Source organism: Triturus cristatus, chromosome 4_2 (genome assembly GCF_964204655.1).
Source record: "Triturus cristatus chromosome 4_2, aTriCri1.1, whole genome shotgun sequence".
Lineage (NCBI taxonomy): Eukaryota > Metazoa > Chordata > Amphibia > Caudata > Salamandridae > Triturus > Triturus cristatus.
In genome coordinates, this window is record NC_140586.1 from 840,281,711 (window position 1) to 840,302,175 (window position 20,465).

Sequence of the window (20,465 nt, forward strand, 5' to 3'; positions counted from 1 at the left end):
CCAAATCCTCCTCGCTCTTATGGTAGTGGCAGAACTTCCCAACGGATTCTGGGTCAGCGGCTTACCCGAATCAGGTGGAGCAGATAGCTCCCCACAGTGGCCCAAAAACATTAGTCAGAGAAATTGTTATATTCATAAAACATATTTAAAACGTGGGAGGATTACCATTTTGATCATTTGGATGCGCCCAAGCATGGGTAACAGGAATTTGATTCAGCACTCAGTTTGAGAGGCCAGCTTGTCCACTGCTGGCCCATAGTTCAGTTTAATCACCATCTCTTTTTGTTTATGTAAAATAAAGTCTAAATATCTGGTGGAGTCGTCACACCAGGTAAAGGGGTACTCCACCTCTCAGTGGCTTCAGTTTTGGAAAGAGCTGCAATTTGGTCCAATTAATGGAGAGAGGGCAGAGAGGCACCCAAATGGAAAGATTTCACAGATAATAGGAGCTAGGTTTGTGGCTGGATTTCTAACACAGCAAAATATTATCCGCGAACATGGAGACCAAGAGTGGCCCAGCTGGAATCGCAGGATCAGTGGATCCATGTCGATAATGAAGAGTAATGCTGTCAGCTGGCATCCTTGGTGGGTCCCCCCAGTCCCTGGAAATGGGGCAGTGAGGGAAACATTAACCCTCAGTCTAGCCACGAAGCTAGAGTAGAGCAGCATAATAAGATCTAGGAATCCGCGTGGGAGTCCCAGTTTGTACAACGTAGTCCTCGGGAACAGCCATTCTAGTGAGTCAAAAGCCTTCTCGGCATTAAGTAGGGCAACCGCCGCTGGGAGCTCTGGGCAAATGTGGTTCAGCTCTGCAAAAACTCTTCGTAGGTTCAGGGTGGTTAACCTATGGTAAACAAAGCCAGTTTGTATTGGCGATATCATTTGTTCCAAGAAGAACTCAAGGTAGGTAGCAATCACTTTGGCTCAAATCTTATTGTCGATATGACATGAAGATGCGTTTATACCAGGCTTAAGCAGCAGTGTTTTCACAACCTCTCCGAGGGTGGGTGGGAGTCTCAAGGGCCTCTGCATAAACCTCCTAGAGATGTGGAGCAAGGTCATGTTTGTGGGCCCATAAGGCCATCTAACCCTGAGGTCTTAGAGCCATCTAGTGTGTCTATCGCCTGTAACGGAAGCTGTTAGTAATTCCTATTGGCCCTCTGTCAGCCAGACCATTGCAACCTCTGCTAAGTGATCTGAAATTGCAGTCGTGCCATCATCTGCTCTTGTGGTGTTTAGCTGTTGATATTAGGGCATGAGTTCCTTAGTTATGCTGTCATCATCGACCACATTCGTTCGATCGGTAGTATGGAGCTCTGTCACATAGCCCTTTGCTCAAGAGCCGTGCCAGCATGCGTCCTGGTCTCTCTCCCTCCCCATATCTACGCGCTTGCTCATATTTCCCTAGGTAGGCCAACTCTCACTCTCCAAGATCTCTTGCAGCAACACTGAACGGCAGTAGAGCTGAGCTTTATGCCCCAACTGCACAGGTTCTTGGTTGATGTCTAACAGCTCCCGTTTAACACGGCTTACACTGGTGTGTATGTCTCTGAGTAGTCACGCATGTATGCCAATGCATATGTAAGTTTTAAAGGGCTCCCAGAGAGTGGCCTGTGTGGCAACCGACTTAGTATTAGGTGTAAAATATTCTGTGATGGAGTCACACAACTCTGATTTTAAATGTATCGTGCATTGAATTGTCAGGAAATCCCCACTGTTTTACCAATCTCCCACCAAAGGAGAGTTGCAGGACTATCTTAGCCCTGAGCATGGTCTGATAAAGTGTGAGTGAGATGTTCTGTTTTGGCCATCCACAGGGCCGCATCCCGGGATAGAAACCAATGGTCTGCCATGTTGGTGTTGTGTAACCTCCACGCGTCTGCTAGGTTGAAGGTGTTACCAATATCTGGAAAAACGCATTGGGCACGGGGTTTGCCACTTATATTAGAGCTGTGGAGTCTTCTACCAGGTTATAGGCCATGTTTAGATCACGTTCCAGGAGCTTTAAGTTGGCCTCTGTCAGCCCCATGATTGCCAAAATTTCATGATAGAAATCAGGATAGTGTAGGCTAAGGGCATAAACATTGACCAACAATACTCTCTTGTTCGCCAATATGCCAGAGACAATAACATACCTTCCAGCATTGTCTATAAAACTGTTGTGATGTGTGAAGGGGATACTTTCATGTATCGGGGTGTATACCCCGCGGGAGTAGGAGCTGTACTTGGAAATATATCGACTGTCCTCCATGCCAATGCATAGAACCATGTGGCCCTGTGGGAAGGGTGTGTCTGCTGTAGGAATGCCACCTTCATACCATGTCATGCCAGGTATGAGAGCGCTTGCTTACCCTGTTGGGGATTGTTGAGGCTTGGGATTTTTCACATCCATCACTCGTGTCCCCCTAGGCAGGGTCCCCATTAGAGGAGACTATAATGAATACGTGTCTCTGTGAGTGCAGTGAAGATATCACAGTGTAACCTGACAGTATGTAGTCATGCAAGCAGTAAGAAAACACAATTAAAACATCCGGATTTTCGAACATCGGGCGAATTCCAAATAAACCGAATCAACATCCCAATTCCAGTCAGGGCTGTGTACACCTCGGAGGAGTGGCAACACCACCGCATTTGATGCCCGTATGATCTGCGATACCCAAACAGGAGGAAGTTGCATTGCAGTATGGTAGCATCATGAGGCTCTCTATGGGTGTGTAAGAGTAGCAATGAGCAGTACAGCCACCAGGGATGCAAAGTACTGGTGCAAGGCAGCGCAGGCAGGCAGCGGTCAATCCGGTGGGTTGTGGGGTACATCAGCTGCAGTAGAGAAGGGGGAGTAATCCGGCAGGGCGGGAGAGGCCCCCGCATGCCATGTGTTTACAAAAGTCTATGGCCTCCGCTGGCATGGTCAAGATCCACGATTGCCCATCAACTTTCACTCACAGACGATCTGGGTAGAACATGTTGTATTTGAGTCCTTGTTTCCTTAAAGTGTTTTTGACATCTGCAAACTTGCGTCTCATCACTTCCCGATCCACCATCCCTGGTAGTGCGTGGGGCCTGCTCCCGGGTCAGATGCAGCACAGTATCCCTGTCCCTGTAGTTCAGTAAGCGTACTATGATCAGACAGGGCGGTGCTCCGAGTGGCGGGGGGGGGGGGGTGGCATGGACCATGCCACCTGTGGGCCCTCTCCACAACAAATGTGTCGGTGAAATCTTGTCTGCTAAAGAGTTTAGTGAGGATGCGCTCGACAAAGAGGTCCGGCAGCTCATGTCCATGGACTCCGCCACCCCCATTATCCTGCGATTGTTTGATAGGACCGGGCCTCAAGATCCTCATTCGTCACTGCTGTTGATTTCTTCATTTTCTTCAGCCGTTTCATAACAGACAGTGTGTCATCGTCCATTGCTCCGCACCTTCGAGTCTGACATTATGACGATCCAACCGCTCTCCCATGTGGTCCAATCTGTTCATAAGTGAATGAAAGTGGGCGTCAATAGACTTTAATCCAGCGTGGAGTTCTGCCAGGTGCAGCCTCCTCAGGGCGAGCATTGAAGCCTTGCGCCTATAGGCTGTTTAAACAAGAGCTTCTTTTGTCTTGAGTCTCCATACCCTTTTCCAAGGGCAGGAGAGGCCGGGAGGCACGAAGGCCGAAGGGACCCTGCAGCGCTCAACTGACTCAACAAGGGGTTATTGGCTCTAGTGGGGCACTGACGGCTACCTCACCAATCCTGGTTTTAATATCAAGTCCAACAAAATCATAGCACAGGCAGCGTGTCAATAAGTACGGCCCCCAGAGCCCAAACACTGCTCCACGTGGCCTCATCCGCGGCAGCGGGTAAGGGGAGTAAATATGATAATCAAACTCACAGCTCGTTGCCTGTCTTCCGCCCACTAAAGGTCAACGCTGAGAGGAGGTAGCTGGAGATAAGTGCTGAATCCTAATTGTGCACCCCTGCAGCAGGCCTTGGGCCACTACCCAGCGTCTCACTGGGTAGGATTATCCAGCACAATCACACACTCAGCCAGGCAGAGCCGCTCAGCAACACCCGGCCCCGTGGAGCAGGGGCCCAACAACAGCCAGTATTGCATCGCAAAGTGCAGGGGCAGCGCGCCGCCAGGCAGCGGCATCGCACCAGCCTGGCACAGCAGCATGGACCCGGCCACGTCCAGCGTCCGACCTCATCATCAGCACTCCGGTGCCCCTCCTTACGATGGCCCCGGCAGCAATCAGCAGTGTATCGATGGGGGCGGGTGTAGAAAAAGCAGGCCGGGCATCCCAGCAGGGCTCGGTAGCCCCATCCTCAGGCTCACCCATGGTCCCTCTCATTGCAAGGCCTCCAAGGACCGCACTTGCTTTCCGCTCCGTCTGCGTGCTTCCAATTGCGCCCCCACATGTAGCTAGTCCGGCCAGCCTGGCATTCCGGCATTCACCGCCACCTTCTTCCGTCGCAGCATTGCAAGGATGGAACTGAATAGTGGGGCTCTCAGTGCCCGAATTTCTCTGCTGGTGGCCATCTTGGTCACCGGCGTGGCCACACCCCAAGAGTGAGGCATTCATACTATGTTCCCTGCCATCACATAAAACAATCATTGGCAATTCCAATCAGCCATGCTTTAATGTAATGTACGGTAATGTGAAGCATTACAAGTAAGTAGCATGTATTTGTGTGGAATCAAAGAATATTATTGGTGTAGGTTAAAAGGTCAGGTGACCGTTGCACTGTCAAGCCCGACCTAAAAATCTATGTAGCTTAATCACTGCCCTCATCCCATCTGTACTGCTGCCAGAGAAAAACAACAGATTATCTGTTTATCTAAGACAGCTATTAGCATTACAATGTCATGGCCCTGAAGTTCAAGGTCAGGCAGCTGAATAAATAAACAAAATGATCACAGCTGTTTGGAGGGCAAACATTTTTTTTGTGGAAGCACACGACTTCTGCCCAGTCGAAACATGTACTCCTGGCTCTCAACATATGGGTGGAGCCAAAGACCCTCTCCTGGTGATTCTCACATAATTGTCTGGAGAAAGCTGCGCTGTCAAACCAGATCATAAAAAGAAAGCACATCCATATACTTAGATTTTCTTAAGTAGCTGAATATTTATTTACACCAGAAAAGGGCCACTTTCCCCATGTACTCTGCTAATTTCCATGCCTGCTGCTATAAAACATGCTCTACTTAGTTTTTCCCTTGGTCATAGTTGTTGTGGTATGGTTAGCATCCTTTGGGGGTCAAGTGCTTCTTTTAAAACTGTTTTTCAAACATTTTTCATGCATTGGTGTTGAACCACACTTCAATGAATGCTCCACGTTTCAGGAGGAGCCTCCCTGTGTCAGTTTCTGAGGACACTGTCTGCCAGTGACACATATATCATTAACCCTTATTCTGTATTTGCACCCCCATTTGAAGCTATTTCTCTACCACTTTATGCTTGTACCTTTGAAGCACTTGAATATGCCTACTATAACTGCTTTCGTCAGGCTCTGAGATGACGTAGCAGCTCTCTTCGGTAATTTCTGATGCTTACCTTGCACCACCCTGAGCTGTGTGCTAAACCTAATCTATCTTGATACAGCTGGTGATGCTGTGTGTGAAACCACACATTCTATGTTGAATGGTAATACACCTTCCTTTTACTGTTATCCCCCTTCCTGTACTTCCATCTCTTCCTAAGTTCACTGCCTCAGCACAAGTGGAAACCTATGATGTTATTAAGATTTGTTTGATGGTTTCCAACACGTCCACCCAATCTCAAATTGCACCCAGGTCTTCTCTTCCCTTGGTGCATAGCTTTGCACCCAGCCTGCGTGTTTTCCAGTTTCCTTCTTAATGGCCACTCTTGGTGTTTTCACTGGAAGCGTAAAATGCCAGTCTGCTTGGACGGTGTGGTTCTAAAAGTGCAAGTCAGTTGTACTAGGACTCTTTTTTTCAATATGTAGCCCTTCCAGAGCTCAGGGAGAGAAGGATCCTTGTTGAAATACCGGTACTATTTACTGCACAGGCAGCCTTTAAATTACATTTGGTGAGGGTGTGGCTGACGCCGAGCAAGATGACCACCTAGTACGAGGATTCCCCTTGGATGATTGAGAAAAGGGGTCATACAGGCACCCACAGGTCGCTAATGTGGTATTACCCCTCAATCTTTATCGGAATGCATAACCGACAAGATGATCCACCTGGACTGTGCTGAGATGCATATATGAGTTCCGGGAGAGATCCCTGCCGTACTACATCTCTTGAAATTGGAGAGACCCGTGAACTTTTCATGGGCCTCATCCTGCTCCAGAATCAATGCTGGGCTCCAAGCACCCAACAACTCACACCAACATTGCCTTCTTCCAACGACATTCAATCTGACAGTCCCTTTCTTGTCAGCTCTGTAACACCTTTCTGTTCTGCAACCCAACCTCTGAAGACCTTACAGCACTGTCTCAAGTCTGCTATGTTATTATCTTTTTGCTCACCTTCCCATAATCAACCACAAACATGAGAGTCTGGAAGTGTGGCCCATTATGAGTTTTTTTCCCCCACTACTATGCTCATCTTGCTGCCGCTCATATTGTAGGTCCAATCTATCTTGTTATGTTGTGTTAATAAGTTTTATAAAGCGCGCGATTACCATAAGACATCTTGGCGCTCGTGTCAAATATTCCTCGGAGATCTCAAACTCCATTGGAACGACATCAATGACCCCATAGTCAATAGCCTCAAAGACTTCCTCACGGACCTAAACCTCACCGAAATCTGCAACAGCCCCACACATGACAAGGGCGCAAACCTAGACTTAGTCATCTCCAACACCGACTCCATTCAACTGAACACGATCCTCCCATGCGACTGGTCCGACCACCATTACATCACTTTCTTTATTAATAAATCAGTAAGAACACACTCTGCCCAACCCACGAAACCCAAAATATGGAAAAGGAACCTAAAGAGTGCCAGCACAGACTTACTCCTATCATCTAGTACCAACCGCCTGTTGCCCCCTACAGAGCTATCGGATGTCCAAGCGCTGACAAACCACTACTTCACCTCTATGACCGCGGTAATAGACACAGTCGCACCGCTATAATTGAAAAGGATATCCACAAAAGATTCCAAACCTTGGTATGACGGAAGACTCAATGAGGATAGACGCTCCCTAAGACTAATTGAACGCCAATGGAGATCATCTCCATCCCTTGACCACCTTAAGCTTCTAAGAGCTACCAGAAACTCCTATTACAGAAAAATCAGACAATCAAAAACTACCTTTTTTAGGTACCAGGTAGACCAATCCCAAAATAGACCTAAAAAACTGTTTGAACTAATTAAAGCACAAACTAAAGGCTGACCTCACACCCCACACGCTGATCCCAGCTCTCAACCCAGGTGCGAAAACTTTGCTTCCTTCTTTACTGAGAAGTCAGAAAACTTCAAAACCAGACCTGCTGAAGACCCTAGCAACTCTAAAAGGTACTCACAAGAACACCCCTCCTCCCCCTCTAACCTCCCGCTGCCCAATCCCTCCAAAGTTCGCCCTAAAAAATAATGCAAAATGGACCTCCTTCAACCTCTACACAGAAGATGCAATACTAAAAATAATCACATCACTCAAACCCCCTAACGGCTTCATCGATCCTCTTCCTGCCAATTATCTAAAAGAGTTCATTCCGCTGATTCTGCCTCTATGGACCAAGATTATCAACACTTCCCTGCTTCAAGAAGTAATTCCTGAAAGCCTTAAAACTGGGCAGGTATCACCCACCCTAAATAAACCAACGGCAGTCGACACTGACCTGAATAACTACCGCCCGATCTCTAACATTCCAACTCTGGCCAAACTCCTCTAAAAATGTGCCAATAGCCAACTGGGTAACCACATTGACCGTTTCAATCTGCTCAACCAATTACAATCCGGCTTCTGTGCAGAGCACTGTACGGAATCGGCCATGTCTCACATAATCGATGATGCACTAAAAATCCTTGACCAAAACAAAGCCTGGCTACTAATCCTTCTTGATCTCTCCTCAGCATTCGACACAGTCAAACATGATAATCTTCTAGACCTTCCAAGATTTAGAATGGGCCTATCAGGATCAGTCCTAAATTGGTTCACCTCTTTCCTCCAAAATAGATCCCAAAGATTTAAGGTTAATCAATCCCTATCTACGGCCGTACCAGTCACTATAGGAGTTCCACAGGGATCATCCCTCTCGCCTACACTCTTCAACCTCTTCATGGAACCCCTGACTGAAATTCTCAGCTCATCAAACATCCATTATCATATGTACGCTGACGACACCCAACTTTACTTAAATATCACCTCTCTGGACGATATCACAGCCCTCAATTCAACTCTGGAAAAAACCCAGACCTGGCTGGCGAACAACCACTTGAAACTAATCACCCTCAAGACTGAATTCCTCATAATCGCCCCTCCCAACAAAACTACCAGTATCGAAGAATGGATTAAACAACTCACAGAGCTCAATTGCCAACCTCATATTGTTGACTCAGCAAAATTGCTAGGTCTAATACTGGATAGAAATCTTAATATGCAAAAACATATCAGTGCTGCAACAAAAGGCGCAAACATCCAGATCAACAGCCTGAGAAAACTAAAACCATTCCTTCCCGCAAAAGATCTTTAAACTGGCTGTTCAAGCATTAGTAATCCCAAGACTTGACTATGGGAGTGCAACACTAAGCGGCCTTCTCAGAGCATCAACTGCCCCTCTAAGAGCTTCACTCAACTCAGCGGCTAGGCTAATCTTGGGCTCAAAAAGAAATTCTCATATTACCCCTGACCACAAAACTCTTAACTGGCTTTCTTTCGAAGCCAGAATTCAACAAAAAATTGCCTACAATACCCCGAGATAGCTGGCCCAAAAACTGGTGCTGTCTTGTGGAAACCGATCCTCTAGAAGTACCAGCAATCTTCTGAAACCACATCGCTTTACCAAAAAGAAAACTTACAACCGTGTCTTCTCTGGAATCGCTCCTAGGATTTGGAACGCGCTGCCCCCTGAAACTAGATGGAACACTTCTCTCATCTCTTTTAAAAAAGAAGTAAAATCCCTACTTTTAAAGAAATTCTCATGAATCTTGGTACATCTGAATCTACGCAACGGAGATCCGTATGTCAAGTCTTGTACACTTGTATCTACGCAACTGAGATCTGTATCTCAATTTTTTTTAACTATGTATTCATACGTTCCTTTTGTTCCTAATCGAGACCTATGTCAAGTCTTGTACATTTGCATCCACGCAACTAAGACCTGTATGTCAATTCTTACATATGTTTTCTTATGGTCCTTTTGTTCCCTACGCATGACTCTTGTAAAGCGCTCTGATACCCGCAAGGGTCATGTTCGCGCTATATAAAACCTTCAAAATAAATAACGGTTCTGTATAGGTGACCTTTTACATAGTAGTTTGCTCCTGCCTCTTTGACACTAGGCTCTTAGTATTTTATTGTAATCCCTGTACCTGACGTACATAAACATGTCCTCAGGCACTGCATAAATATTCTGTATATTTTCATCCGTAGCCAATAGGCCCGCTGTGCATGATCGCATTGTTTGGAAAAACATTTGATTGTTTTCCAAACATTTATGATTGTTTTCAAAACTTATCGATTCTAGAAGAAACCCTGGAGTGACCACTCTAGTATATAAGACCATTATTCCCCCCTGAAAATTAGAGACATGGGGTCCTGCATGCTGAACCTTTAGCCCGCCGCAGTCTGACATCTCTTGCGGGGTGTCCTCCTCGGAGCAGAGACTGGGTCCTTCATTCTTTACCATCAGGTGAGGGGGTTGGTTCTTCCCTAGGGGATTCTTGGCTATACACACATATATCTATACGGATATACATACCACACCTAAATATCTAGGCTAGGTATATTTAGGTAAATTATGTAGGGTGCACATTATAGGAGTATGCAAGTGCTACTGTCTTATCTGAACTGTATATGTTCATCTTCTTAGCACTATGGTAGAAATGTATATACTGTTTTCTATATTAGTAATTGCGATTTCTTTCGTATGCTTCTGTCTCCTAATTGTCGCAGCAAATATGTTTTACACAAGACTGACCCTGGACCAATAATTTAATTTAATTTAACTACTTATTGAAACGTCCTAACCGGTATCCTGTGTATTTTCTGAGAATAAGTAAGCACAATTGTCTGAGCGAAAAGTACTTTACTGTTTTCCTCGATCCCTGAGGAATCGTGGTTGTCCTGTTCAGTGGTTGCCAGAAACAACCTATACCACTGTAAGATTCAGGGGGATGGTAGTGGCACTGTAGAGCTAGCTGGTCTAACGGCTGACATATCCTGTGGGGGTGTCCGGAATCGGTTTGGACACCATGCCCTCAGTTTAGGTCATCCAAAACGCGCAGGTCCTGGGGATTCCTAGGAACTACACGACAAGACAGGAGGAATTTTCACCAATTGGAAGAAGGAATAAAAGAAATGCCTTCCTCCCCGTTGACATCTTTTTATTCTGGGTCCACAAACTTGCTTGGCGGTACTAGATCGAAGAGTACAAGAGGGAGTGCACCATTTAAAAGTGATCTGTAGAAAGAGGGGCCTGAACTAATGCAGTGCCTTATGGGCCCAGAATAGAGCCTTAAATTTGATTCTTGCCCTAACGGGCAACCAGTGAAGATCATTGATTGCTTTGAATGCTGAACAGAATTTGGAAAGGTTTGTGAGGACTCTGTCAGGCGAATTTTAAATGGTTTGTAGTTTGTTCAGAGTTTGAGACTGAGACCTTCATAGAGAGCATTGCAGTAGTCTGTTTTGGATATGAAAAGAGCTAGTATGACTGTTTTTCTAAGTTATATGGGAATAAAAGGTAAGGTTTTCTTGAAGATTTTTTTACATTAGGAAACTAAATGATGTAACCGGGAGGAGAACACAGTCCTGGGCACACGTAGTGAGGATAGAACAATGGTATAAATGTCTAAGTTATATGGGAATAAAAGGTAAGGTTTTCTTGAAGATTTTTTTACATTAGGAAACTAAATGATGTAACCGGGAGGAGAACACAGTCCTGGGCACACGTAGTGAGGATATAACAATGGTATAAATGTCTTGTATAGTTCAAATTGCTGCGGTCGACAACAGTGTATTGTACAAAGTTATTTAATGATGCAACAACAAAAGAAAAACAATCAGCCGACACGTGTTTCGTCACAAGAGGGAATTATCCCGTGACTCTTCAGGGCTGTGTGGTGTTGTAAAAAGAGAAGGTGGTCTCACGAGGCCGGTGTTAATTCCAACCCCACCAGGGGATCAGGGAGGATCGAGTGGTCAAGGTGGAAGTGGAGTGCAGGAAGATCTCTTGATGGTAGTATACACGTCTCAGGTGCAACGTGTAGAAGAGTTTGTGGAGTCGACGAAGTATGAGCCGCCTGGGGGGAAAATATTCCAGTATCTCACGTAGGCACACGGGCGGGTACGCCAAACTGCGGGAGAACGTCAAAGGCCTAGGTGCACGGCGATCTTGTCCATCCAGTGTCTTGGAGGGAGCGAGAAGGCGGGTGCACTGTACTGCGGGAGAATCGTCAGAGCGAGAGGGCGAGTGCGCCGTACTGCTGATGTCTGTGTAGTGGAGGAAGTAAGACACTTGTTCCGTCTTGATTTCTGGCTGCGCAACCATTCTCTCAGATGTTCCTACACCTTTAGGTCTTGAAGAGACCCTACATTGCACAAAGGGTCGAAACGTCGTTGACAGTTAAAGCAAACCATTTAACCAGCTCTGACGATTGTACATAGAGCCTGTTTTCATTATTTACTCATAGATGGTCGACTTTACAAAATTGTGGAAACCTAGTATATATACCACAAATATGCCACTAATGTTTTAAGGTTCCATTTACACTTGGGACACTATGCACTACTGTTTTTTATTTTCTGTATATATTTGCATAACCATTCTATATATAAAACAACTATTGTAAATAGAAAAAAAGATGTATATGGTCTCCTTCTTTTGACATCCGTCTAACCCTTTCTTACTGCGATTGAGCATACATTTATCAATATAGATACTTACACTATTCCGTGGGAACCATTGTTTATGTTGTTGATTAATTACCCTGATTCCTTGTGAGTAGGGTGTCCCTTGTTTTTGTGCTTAATATTAGATTGCAGTCATGTGATAAATATAAAGACAAAACCATACTGTACAATGAAGGAAAATGGTGAATTACTGTAACACACTCAGAGATCACTTGGCCCTCTCATAAAAAACTAGAATGTCTGAGGTGGAGTCTACTCGGGTGTTTTCACACTGGGCCAATGACGCTGTATGGTCAGCTGCCCATTAAATGAAAAAATAGGATCTGATTTCGATCTCCAAAATATTTCTGTATTGTCGATTTGTTTCTAATAAAAATATGATAGGATAGAATTTTATATGAGTATTATGTGCACTGTCAATACTGATACCCCTAACGTTTGGGTAAACCTCAACAAAGTTATCAACCTTCAATGTGATAATGGCCTAGTTGTTGGAGGTGACTTTAACTTCTCAATGGATGGTATTCTTGACAGAATTTCTAATGCCAAATTAAGACCTAACACGTCATTTTCAAAAGATAAATATTTGCAATACACACAACCTCTCTGAGACATGGCATGGTCGCATCCCAAAGCGTAGAGATTACACGTTTGCATCTCACCCGCATAATACAATCTCCAGAAAGGACTATATATTAACCAGTAAAGCACATGATCCTATAATATATCAGGTCACACATGCATCTTACGTGATTACACACTTAATTGTCCTGCTGTAAAACTCAAAGAATGGAGGATAATTATTATTTCTTTAGTTGAGAATTAAGAGACTATTCAAGAACTCTTTCATGAGTTTAACAAAAAAACAGGGGCCATCACCAGAAATCTATTGGGCTAACTAAAAGCAACACTACTGGGTACGATGAGCAACATTATGGTGGGTAAAAACAAAAGATACGGCCTAAAACTAAATAAAGTAGGGATGAAAATGTTTTCCCTGTAATGTAAACTGTTATGTTTCAGGAACCAATAATTAATTCAAGAGCACACAATACCTAAATATAAATGCAACAATATTTTAAGTGACAAAGCTCATACACAGGTGACAAGAGGTAAGGCTATGAGTATGTGTTTGAAAAATAAAGCAGGCAACCCCCTATCTAATATTTACCAGACTTAAAATAATTATACCAGCCTTCAGAGATTCAGCTGGTACAACTAGCACATCAACCAAATACATTTTGGAGGAATTCCACTCCTTCTACAAAAACACATACAATTCAGATAAGGATATCTCTTCTAATGGAATGCAACAGATACCTGGAAAGAATCAGTCTCGCAAAAATAAATGAGGAAAATAGGTCTACCCTCAATAAGGATATGACCATTCCATAAATCTATAAATCCATAAACTCATTAAAACTAGGTAAATCCCGGCCAGAGGGCTTAATTGGGTAATTCCTAAAAACATTTTTGCTCTATATCATTATTCCATTGGCAACATTATTGGCTCATTTTGCAACTTCTGGGAAAATAACAGGCACTGTGAAAAATCTACAATAGTAGTCACACCTGAAGAAGGGCTGGATCACTTAGATGCAAAAAAAGTAGACCATTTGTTGAAATGTCGTTTGTTGAAACCTTTTCAGGATTATTGTTTTCACTGTAAAATATACAAACTGCAAATTCAAAGTAAATATTTCAAAGCTTTCCTTAATGTCTTGAAACATGGTTTTGAGTGATTTGCAGAGGACAGCTGCTGAAGGAAAGGCAGATGGCAGAATATATATTAAGTACTAAGATTGAGCAGATATTGCACTTCTTTAGGGGGAAAAGCTTAACCAGTATTTTTCATTTCTGAAGAGCTACATTAAAAGGATGTTACCAACAGTACCAACTCATTACGTGCAGCAGCATGGTAGAGATTAACTGAGGTAAAGTGGCATTGTAGAAGCCTTCTCAAATGGAAATGGATCCGGCGATGGATCACAGCCTCTCACCTCCTTCCTCTTTTTTTTTTAAAACTTTATTTAACTTTTATATTGCATACAGCAGTACAATCAGCATATGTCACTGTGTTATCAATACAAACACTATGTCACACGTCAAGTGGTGCATCCATACACACCATTTACAATATAGTTGGTATTACCGATATATTATGTTTCCGATATAATGAACACCTGCGATATTAGCTATTTCCTCCTAAGCACTCCGGATACAGTTCCTCTAATCCATGTCAACGTGAAGCAGGGCCTCAGCGCAGTTCTACTTGAACCAATGCCTTCTCTGACTGGTTCCTCCTGTATTGTGTCTGCTGCAGCTTTATTCGCCAGGTATTCCTGAAATGGTCCCCATACATTCTTGGGTCGACAACGGACAGGTATTAATGCATAGTAATTATCTGACTTTGTGGAGCAATAGACCAGATCTGTGTGGCAATCTGCCAGTTTAGGTAATGCCCTGTGCATCCATCTCATCGCTGTCCTACGATTCGCAATTAATAGTGCTATCGCCGCTAACTTGCGGCCTGACTTGGATATCTCTTTGTCATACCCTAGAAGGGCAACTAGCGGTGTTTCGAGCAACTCTAGCATTTATGGTAAAGCAGCACACACTTCATTCCAAAACTTATGGATACCAGGGCCTTCCCACTCTAGATGTATGAAGTTCGCACTTGCCGCTTTGCACCTCATGCACCTATCGTCATCACGGAGCCCATATTTGTGTAAACGAGCCTTTCTCTTTTTTTCCTCACATATTTAGGCTGTGACATCCGTGTACGGGGAATCAAAATTGAGCCTTCTCAAAAACAAGACTTTCGGCTCAATGCGGACATGTTTCAGGCAGCGGAACTGGTGCGCTATCCTCGACTGGAGGGGAGGGACCCTGAAGTTCTTTATCGACGGGCCATCGCAATACAGAGGTACTCTCAGCTTTAGAGTCATCCTATGCTGGACCAGATGTAGGCAGAGTGGCCACACTTTACAGTCACTGCTGGAACCCCTGATTACGAATTCTCTGTTCTGTGCTCTCTCTTGTATCCTGTCTCTTATTCCATGATTTCTATGTTGCGTTCTCAAGTTTTCACACTTATTTTCTGCTGGTGCTACTCTGTGATTTCTTTTTATTAAATAAATGTATTTGCTTTTCAGGGTTTACCACTAAATACAGATACATGAACTCTAATTGCTCTTTGACCATTGAGCAGTGCATCCCCTCCCAGTCCAACCTTAATTCAACCACCTGTGCACCCATTACCCAACCAGTTGACCCATTACATCCTTCACTGTGAGTGATCAGCTGATGGGTCTGCTATTTTCAGAACCATTTCCCCCCACTCCACCAATGCCCACTCCAGTAGGTCCCATCTCTGGCGGACGGGGTGCCATCAATTGATGGCGATCCAGCATGTCATCAATACCACCCCCAGACATACCAACCGGGCTGGCATATTTGGCATCTTATTCCCCAGTGGGAGCACTCCCAGTAAACACACTTTACAGTTTGTGTCCGTATAACCCTGTTATGTGTGTCAGAGTACCATCCACTCTGGTCCAGGAGCGTTCCAGTCGCCCACAGTCCCAGGTCATATGCAGAAACCCTGCTAAAGACCGGCTGCATCTGTCATAACTGGAAGAAGTGTTAGCTTTGTTCGCCCTAAGTTGGCAGGTTATACCCATACGTGGGTCCCTTGCTCACTTTGTCACTGGTTTCAAGCTAGCTTTGCTGATCAGGGCTGTTTACGGTCCAGGGAAGACATGGCTTTGCAGTTCGGGCTGGACTGTTCCCATGAGGCACAGGGTCAAGACTGATTTGCATATAGCTGTGTCTGAACTGGGGCGGCGAATTGAGCTAAAGAATGATGATGGATTCAACCAAGATCTGTGACTGGGGGTGAGTGTCTGAAAAGGTTCAGCGCTCCGTCCATCATCCCCTTGTGTTTACAACTGGAAGAAGTGCCAGATATGTAGGAAGCTGGCTCTTTACATAGTAGCCAAAAACGAGGTACGCTGTGTAAAGAGTCCAGGCAGCCCTTATTAATTTACAGAGGCAAAAATGTTAACACCATATGCTCTGTTTTGTGATGATGTGGGCGAGCAGTTTAGTCTTATCAAGGGGTAGTGCTAAGCATTTGTTGTACCCCCAGAGGCAGTAAACGAGGCACACCCTCAAAAATAAATGTGTGACCAATTATGAAAAATAAGTTGTATTTTTAAATACATTCTGATACCAAGAACTTAGTTATCAAGTAAGTTATTTTTTTAATTTGAATTTTCACTGGTAAGTAAAATGTTCACTTAAATGCGTCTGAAAGGCATATATTGCATACAGTTATTTACAATTGGTTTCTTGGGGTCTCCTTCGGGACTTAGGATTGTAGGAGGCCAAGGTTCAAAGTACCACCAGCAGTTACTCGTTACCTGCCTGGGGTGTCCGCTGCAGAGGTGCTGGGCCGGTTGGTAGCTTTGCACGCTATTCCAGTGGAAAGAAGGGGGGTACCTAGAAACAGGCTGCAGAGGGGGACGCTCCTGATGGGAAGCTTTGGTCTCAAAGATCCTAGGAACAATGGGGCACGGCTGGTTCATCAGTACCAGGACTGGGGCGCTTGGCTGCAGAGTGGAAAGGTCAGCTGGCCACTATGCCTCCTAGTGTCTTGCGGTTGTCAGTCTCACTGGTTGAGGGTGCAAAAATCAGGACTGCTGGGTCACTCTGGAAGTGGATCTCTGCAGTGCTGACGTCCCTCGATGGCTGGTCAGTCTAGGTTTATTAGGAGTCCAGTTTGGACTCTCATGGGCTCTGTTTGCTGCAAGGGGTCCGGTACCCCAGATATTGGTCCTGTGCAGCTCCAGTTAGTCTTGGTGGTCTCTCCCTCAGTGGTGGGACAGATCAGCCCTTCAGGAGCTCAGGTACCTCTTCCTGGGGGGCTGCTTCATCACACTGGCCAGGGAGCAGCAACTAGTGAACCAGACTTTGCTTCTTCTGTGCCTGCGGACTGCAGGGGAGTAGCTCCTTACTTCAAGGGAGATTGCTGGCAATTTGTGAAGGGCTTACTGTCTCCCGGGGCTCTTGGGAGATGTTCAGCTGCATGATGAGTCATAGGTCACAATTGTCGAGACTGGTGCAGGCAGGGTTTGGCACCAAAAGTCCACAGCACGTCTTCAGTTCTCGTGGCTCTTTGTCCTCCTTTTCTGGATTCATCAAATCTGAATTCCTGGCATCAGGGGTGCCACTAAATACGCAATTTAGGGGCGTTAAGGGGAGTGACGGGTAGTAGCCAATGGGCTACTTACATTTAGGGTGACTACACGCTCTACATGACCACTACCTGTGGGAAGTGGGCATAACCCTGACCCAGTTAGCCTAATTCTGCCAAAACCAAGATGGTGGAATTCCAAGTTTTATTTTCTTCAAAAGGCAGCCCGCCTTAGGGGTTGAACTAGATTGCTAAGGGAACACACCTCCTGACTAGCAAATTTTCACGCATGTCCTTGTGCCAAACGGGCCCAGGGCAGGGAGTGGCATGTCCCCTGTCTGGGGAAGCCTTGGGTCACATATCAAACACGGCAGAGCCCTTTGAAGCCTCCTGCCTTGAGATGCTGATTACTTTCCCAACCTGCTTGGAGGTGGTGACAACACCTCTAGCAGGAGCAGGTTTTTTTTCTGCCCTCAGAGAGTCCGGGCTCTCAGCTGCACGGTTTTAGAAACAGGTCAGTGTTGGCAGACTGGTCTACACCAGTCAGCGAGCCGACAAGTAGTCAGTAGGTTTTAAGGGGTTCACTCTAAGGTGCCCTCTGCGTGCATGTATTGATAAATACATCACTGGAATCAGTGCTGGTTTAGTAATATGAGGTGTTTGATACTAAACACCATAGGTTTCTGTGAAGCCATTATGTAGCTGGGAACTTGTTTTGACCACTGCCCAGTACATACCTTAAGATGGCTTCCCAGTTCGCTTGCAATATCTAGTAATGGGCTAGACATCACAGGGGCAAATCTGCTCATGCAGTTGTGTCCGCACATGTGTTCTATGCACCCTGCCTTAGGGCTCCAAGGCCTACTGTTGGGGTGACTTACATATAGCCCAGGCAGTGTCTTTGGCATGGCACATAGGAGCCATGTCATGTTTTCAAACATGGTTGCACCATGTCACGCAGCGTGCAATGGCAGTCTGTGTAGAATATGTGTGTGGGTCCCTTAGGATGGCTTAAGAAATGCTGCATCCCTTAGTACCCCTGCCCTGGGTACCTGGGGTACAATTTACTAGGGACCTACTGTGGTGCTATATGTATTAGCTAGTTGTGAAACAATCAGACATCATTTTTTTTTAAGGAAGGAGCTCTGGCACCGAGGTCTGGTTAGCAGGTCTCAGTTGACTGTCAGAGTCGAAAATCAGCATCCAGTAACTAAAAGGGGGCAGAAAGTGGGGGGACAACTGCAACAAAAGGTCAGTTTCCCACAGAGTATATTTTGCAAAATCTGAGAGGGAGCAGGTAGGTTTGATGCAGGGAGTTAAAGTGTATGAGTTTAAAGCATGCGTTAGGCAACATAAAATGAACCTGTTCACAGGCTGTACACCAGTCCGTTTTAGTCATTTCCTCCCTACAGTCTGCGCTCTATCTCTCTATAGAATATGCTGTGTGTTTACCATCCGTAAGCAGGGTCACATGATGAGGCACCTACAGCACACCAGGTCCCCCAATCTTTGTATTACCTCATGCTCCTGTGGTTCATCCGGAAATGTGGTCCAGACAACCCGGGCTGGTGTATTACAAGAATTGTCCCAGGCCAATGCCAAATCGCTACTGGGCTTGGCCAAACGTGTTGAACTATCTATCGACATAGAGGTCTCCTGTCTTCTTAAATCCTCTTCCAGCATCACTCAAATGACATATCTTATAGATGGGCAGAGAATGGTCTAAGTATCCAAAGGGGCAGGTCCAACGCATAGAGCACCCTGTGTAAAACTACTGCCACTACTATGTGCATTATTATGTCCCGGTCAGACAAGGAGCACCAACACTCTACTTCTCATCCCTCTGAAAACTCGCAAACAAAAAACCTCATCTCGGTCCTTCTCAGGAAATGCGCCCAAAATCTGGAACTCCATCCCAGTCCATATCAGGACTACCCCCTCCTTTTTAATATTCAAAAGGCAGGACAAAGACCTCTTCCTCGACAGATCTCTTCCGAATGGATAGCTGCCGACCAATCGCAGAATCTTGCTCATTGCAACACACAGCCACTTTGACATTAAGACTTCTACCTCAACCACCTCCCGACTTGTTCCTTTGTCCCCCCCCCCCCCCCCCCCCTCCCTGAACGGGTCTCGTCACGAGTCATTGTGTATATTACTGCTATATTATGTGATTTCCTTGCTATTAATGTTGTACAGCACTCTGAGAACTCCGATTCGTCTCGAGTCAATGTGTATACTACTGTTATATTGTGTAATTTCCTCGCTACTAATGTTGTAAAGCGCTCCGATACCTTCGGGTCTGGCCAGCGCTATATAAAACTCTTAAATAAATAAAATAAATAAATAATAATATGCCAAACCTTGCCCATCTAGCAGACCAAGTAGGGGACGGAATCGGGGACCATGTTCCCCATCATAAGAAACTCCAGAAGCATATATGAGTCATAGATTCCCACCAGCAGGGTGAGCGAGATCCAGGTGCTATGTTCTAGATCCTTATCTCATTTTTCATGCTAACAGAGTGGTCCTGAGAACCCACCCTAGTTTTCTATCTAAGGTTGTCTTGGATTTTCATATTAATCAGTCAGTTACTCTCCCCCCTTTTTTTCGAACACTAAACCGCCCCCAACCCCCATAAAGGGCATTGCATTCTCTTGACCCACAAAGGGTATTAAATGTCCACCTGGATAAGAAAGTCATATCATCTCTTTGTGAATTATGGTCCAATGCGCACTGGCTTCCCTTCTTCTAAGCATTCCATATCCATCTCTAGATGGATCGTATCCTGTATTACGTTCTCATATCAGTCGGCTACCAAGCAACTCCCTGGGAGACCAAAGGCTCATTACACTGGAAGGAAGGCTTCCACAATGTCCCTTCTCAGAAATGTGCCCATTGCAGAGATATGTAAGGTTGCTACATGGCGATCGGTGCATACCTTTGCTCGCCACTACTGCCTAGATTCTGATACTCAGGCGGATGCTCAGTTTGGGCAAGCTTCCTTGAGGAATGTGTTTGGTTAACCTGTTTTTCAGAGTGTGCTAGCTATACTGGAGATATAGTTACTTTAGGGCACAAATTATAGTTTTTTGAGATAACTATAATTTGTGAATTTCAGTGATTTTGTTAATTTAAAACAGTATAATTTAACTGACAATTTCACTTAACGTCAACGTCTCTTCAACCATTTGTTTTTTTTCAGTGACTGTTTATAGATTACCTAATGGCGGTCACCAGTAGAT

General features: G+C 45.1%; 1 protein-coding gene across 2 annotated transcripts in view; it reads left to right on the plus strand.

Annotated features, from left to right (window-relative positions):
• The window catches only part of LOC146835224 (E3 ubiquitin-protein ligase HECTD3-like), a 479,862-nt gene that overhangs the window by 155,671 nt on the left and 303,726 nt on the right, over positions 1-20,465 (plus strand). For both annotated transcript variants that reach the window (XR_014960692.1, XM_085602813.1), the window contains exon 8: positions 14,790-14,949. Coding sequence is in view for 1 of the 2 variants with exons in the window: in XM_085602813.1 (XP_085458939.1) it covers positions 14,790-14,949 (160 nt within the window). In the remaining variant the exon portion in view is untranslated. The remainder of the gene's footprint in view (positions 1-14,789; positions 14,950-20,465) is intronic.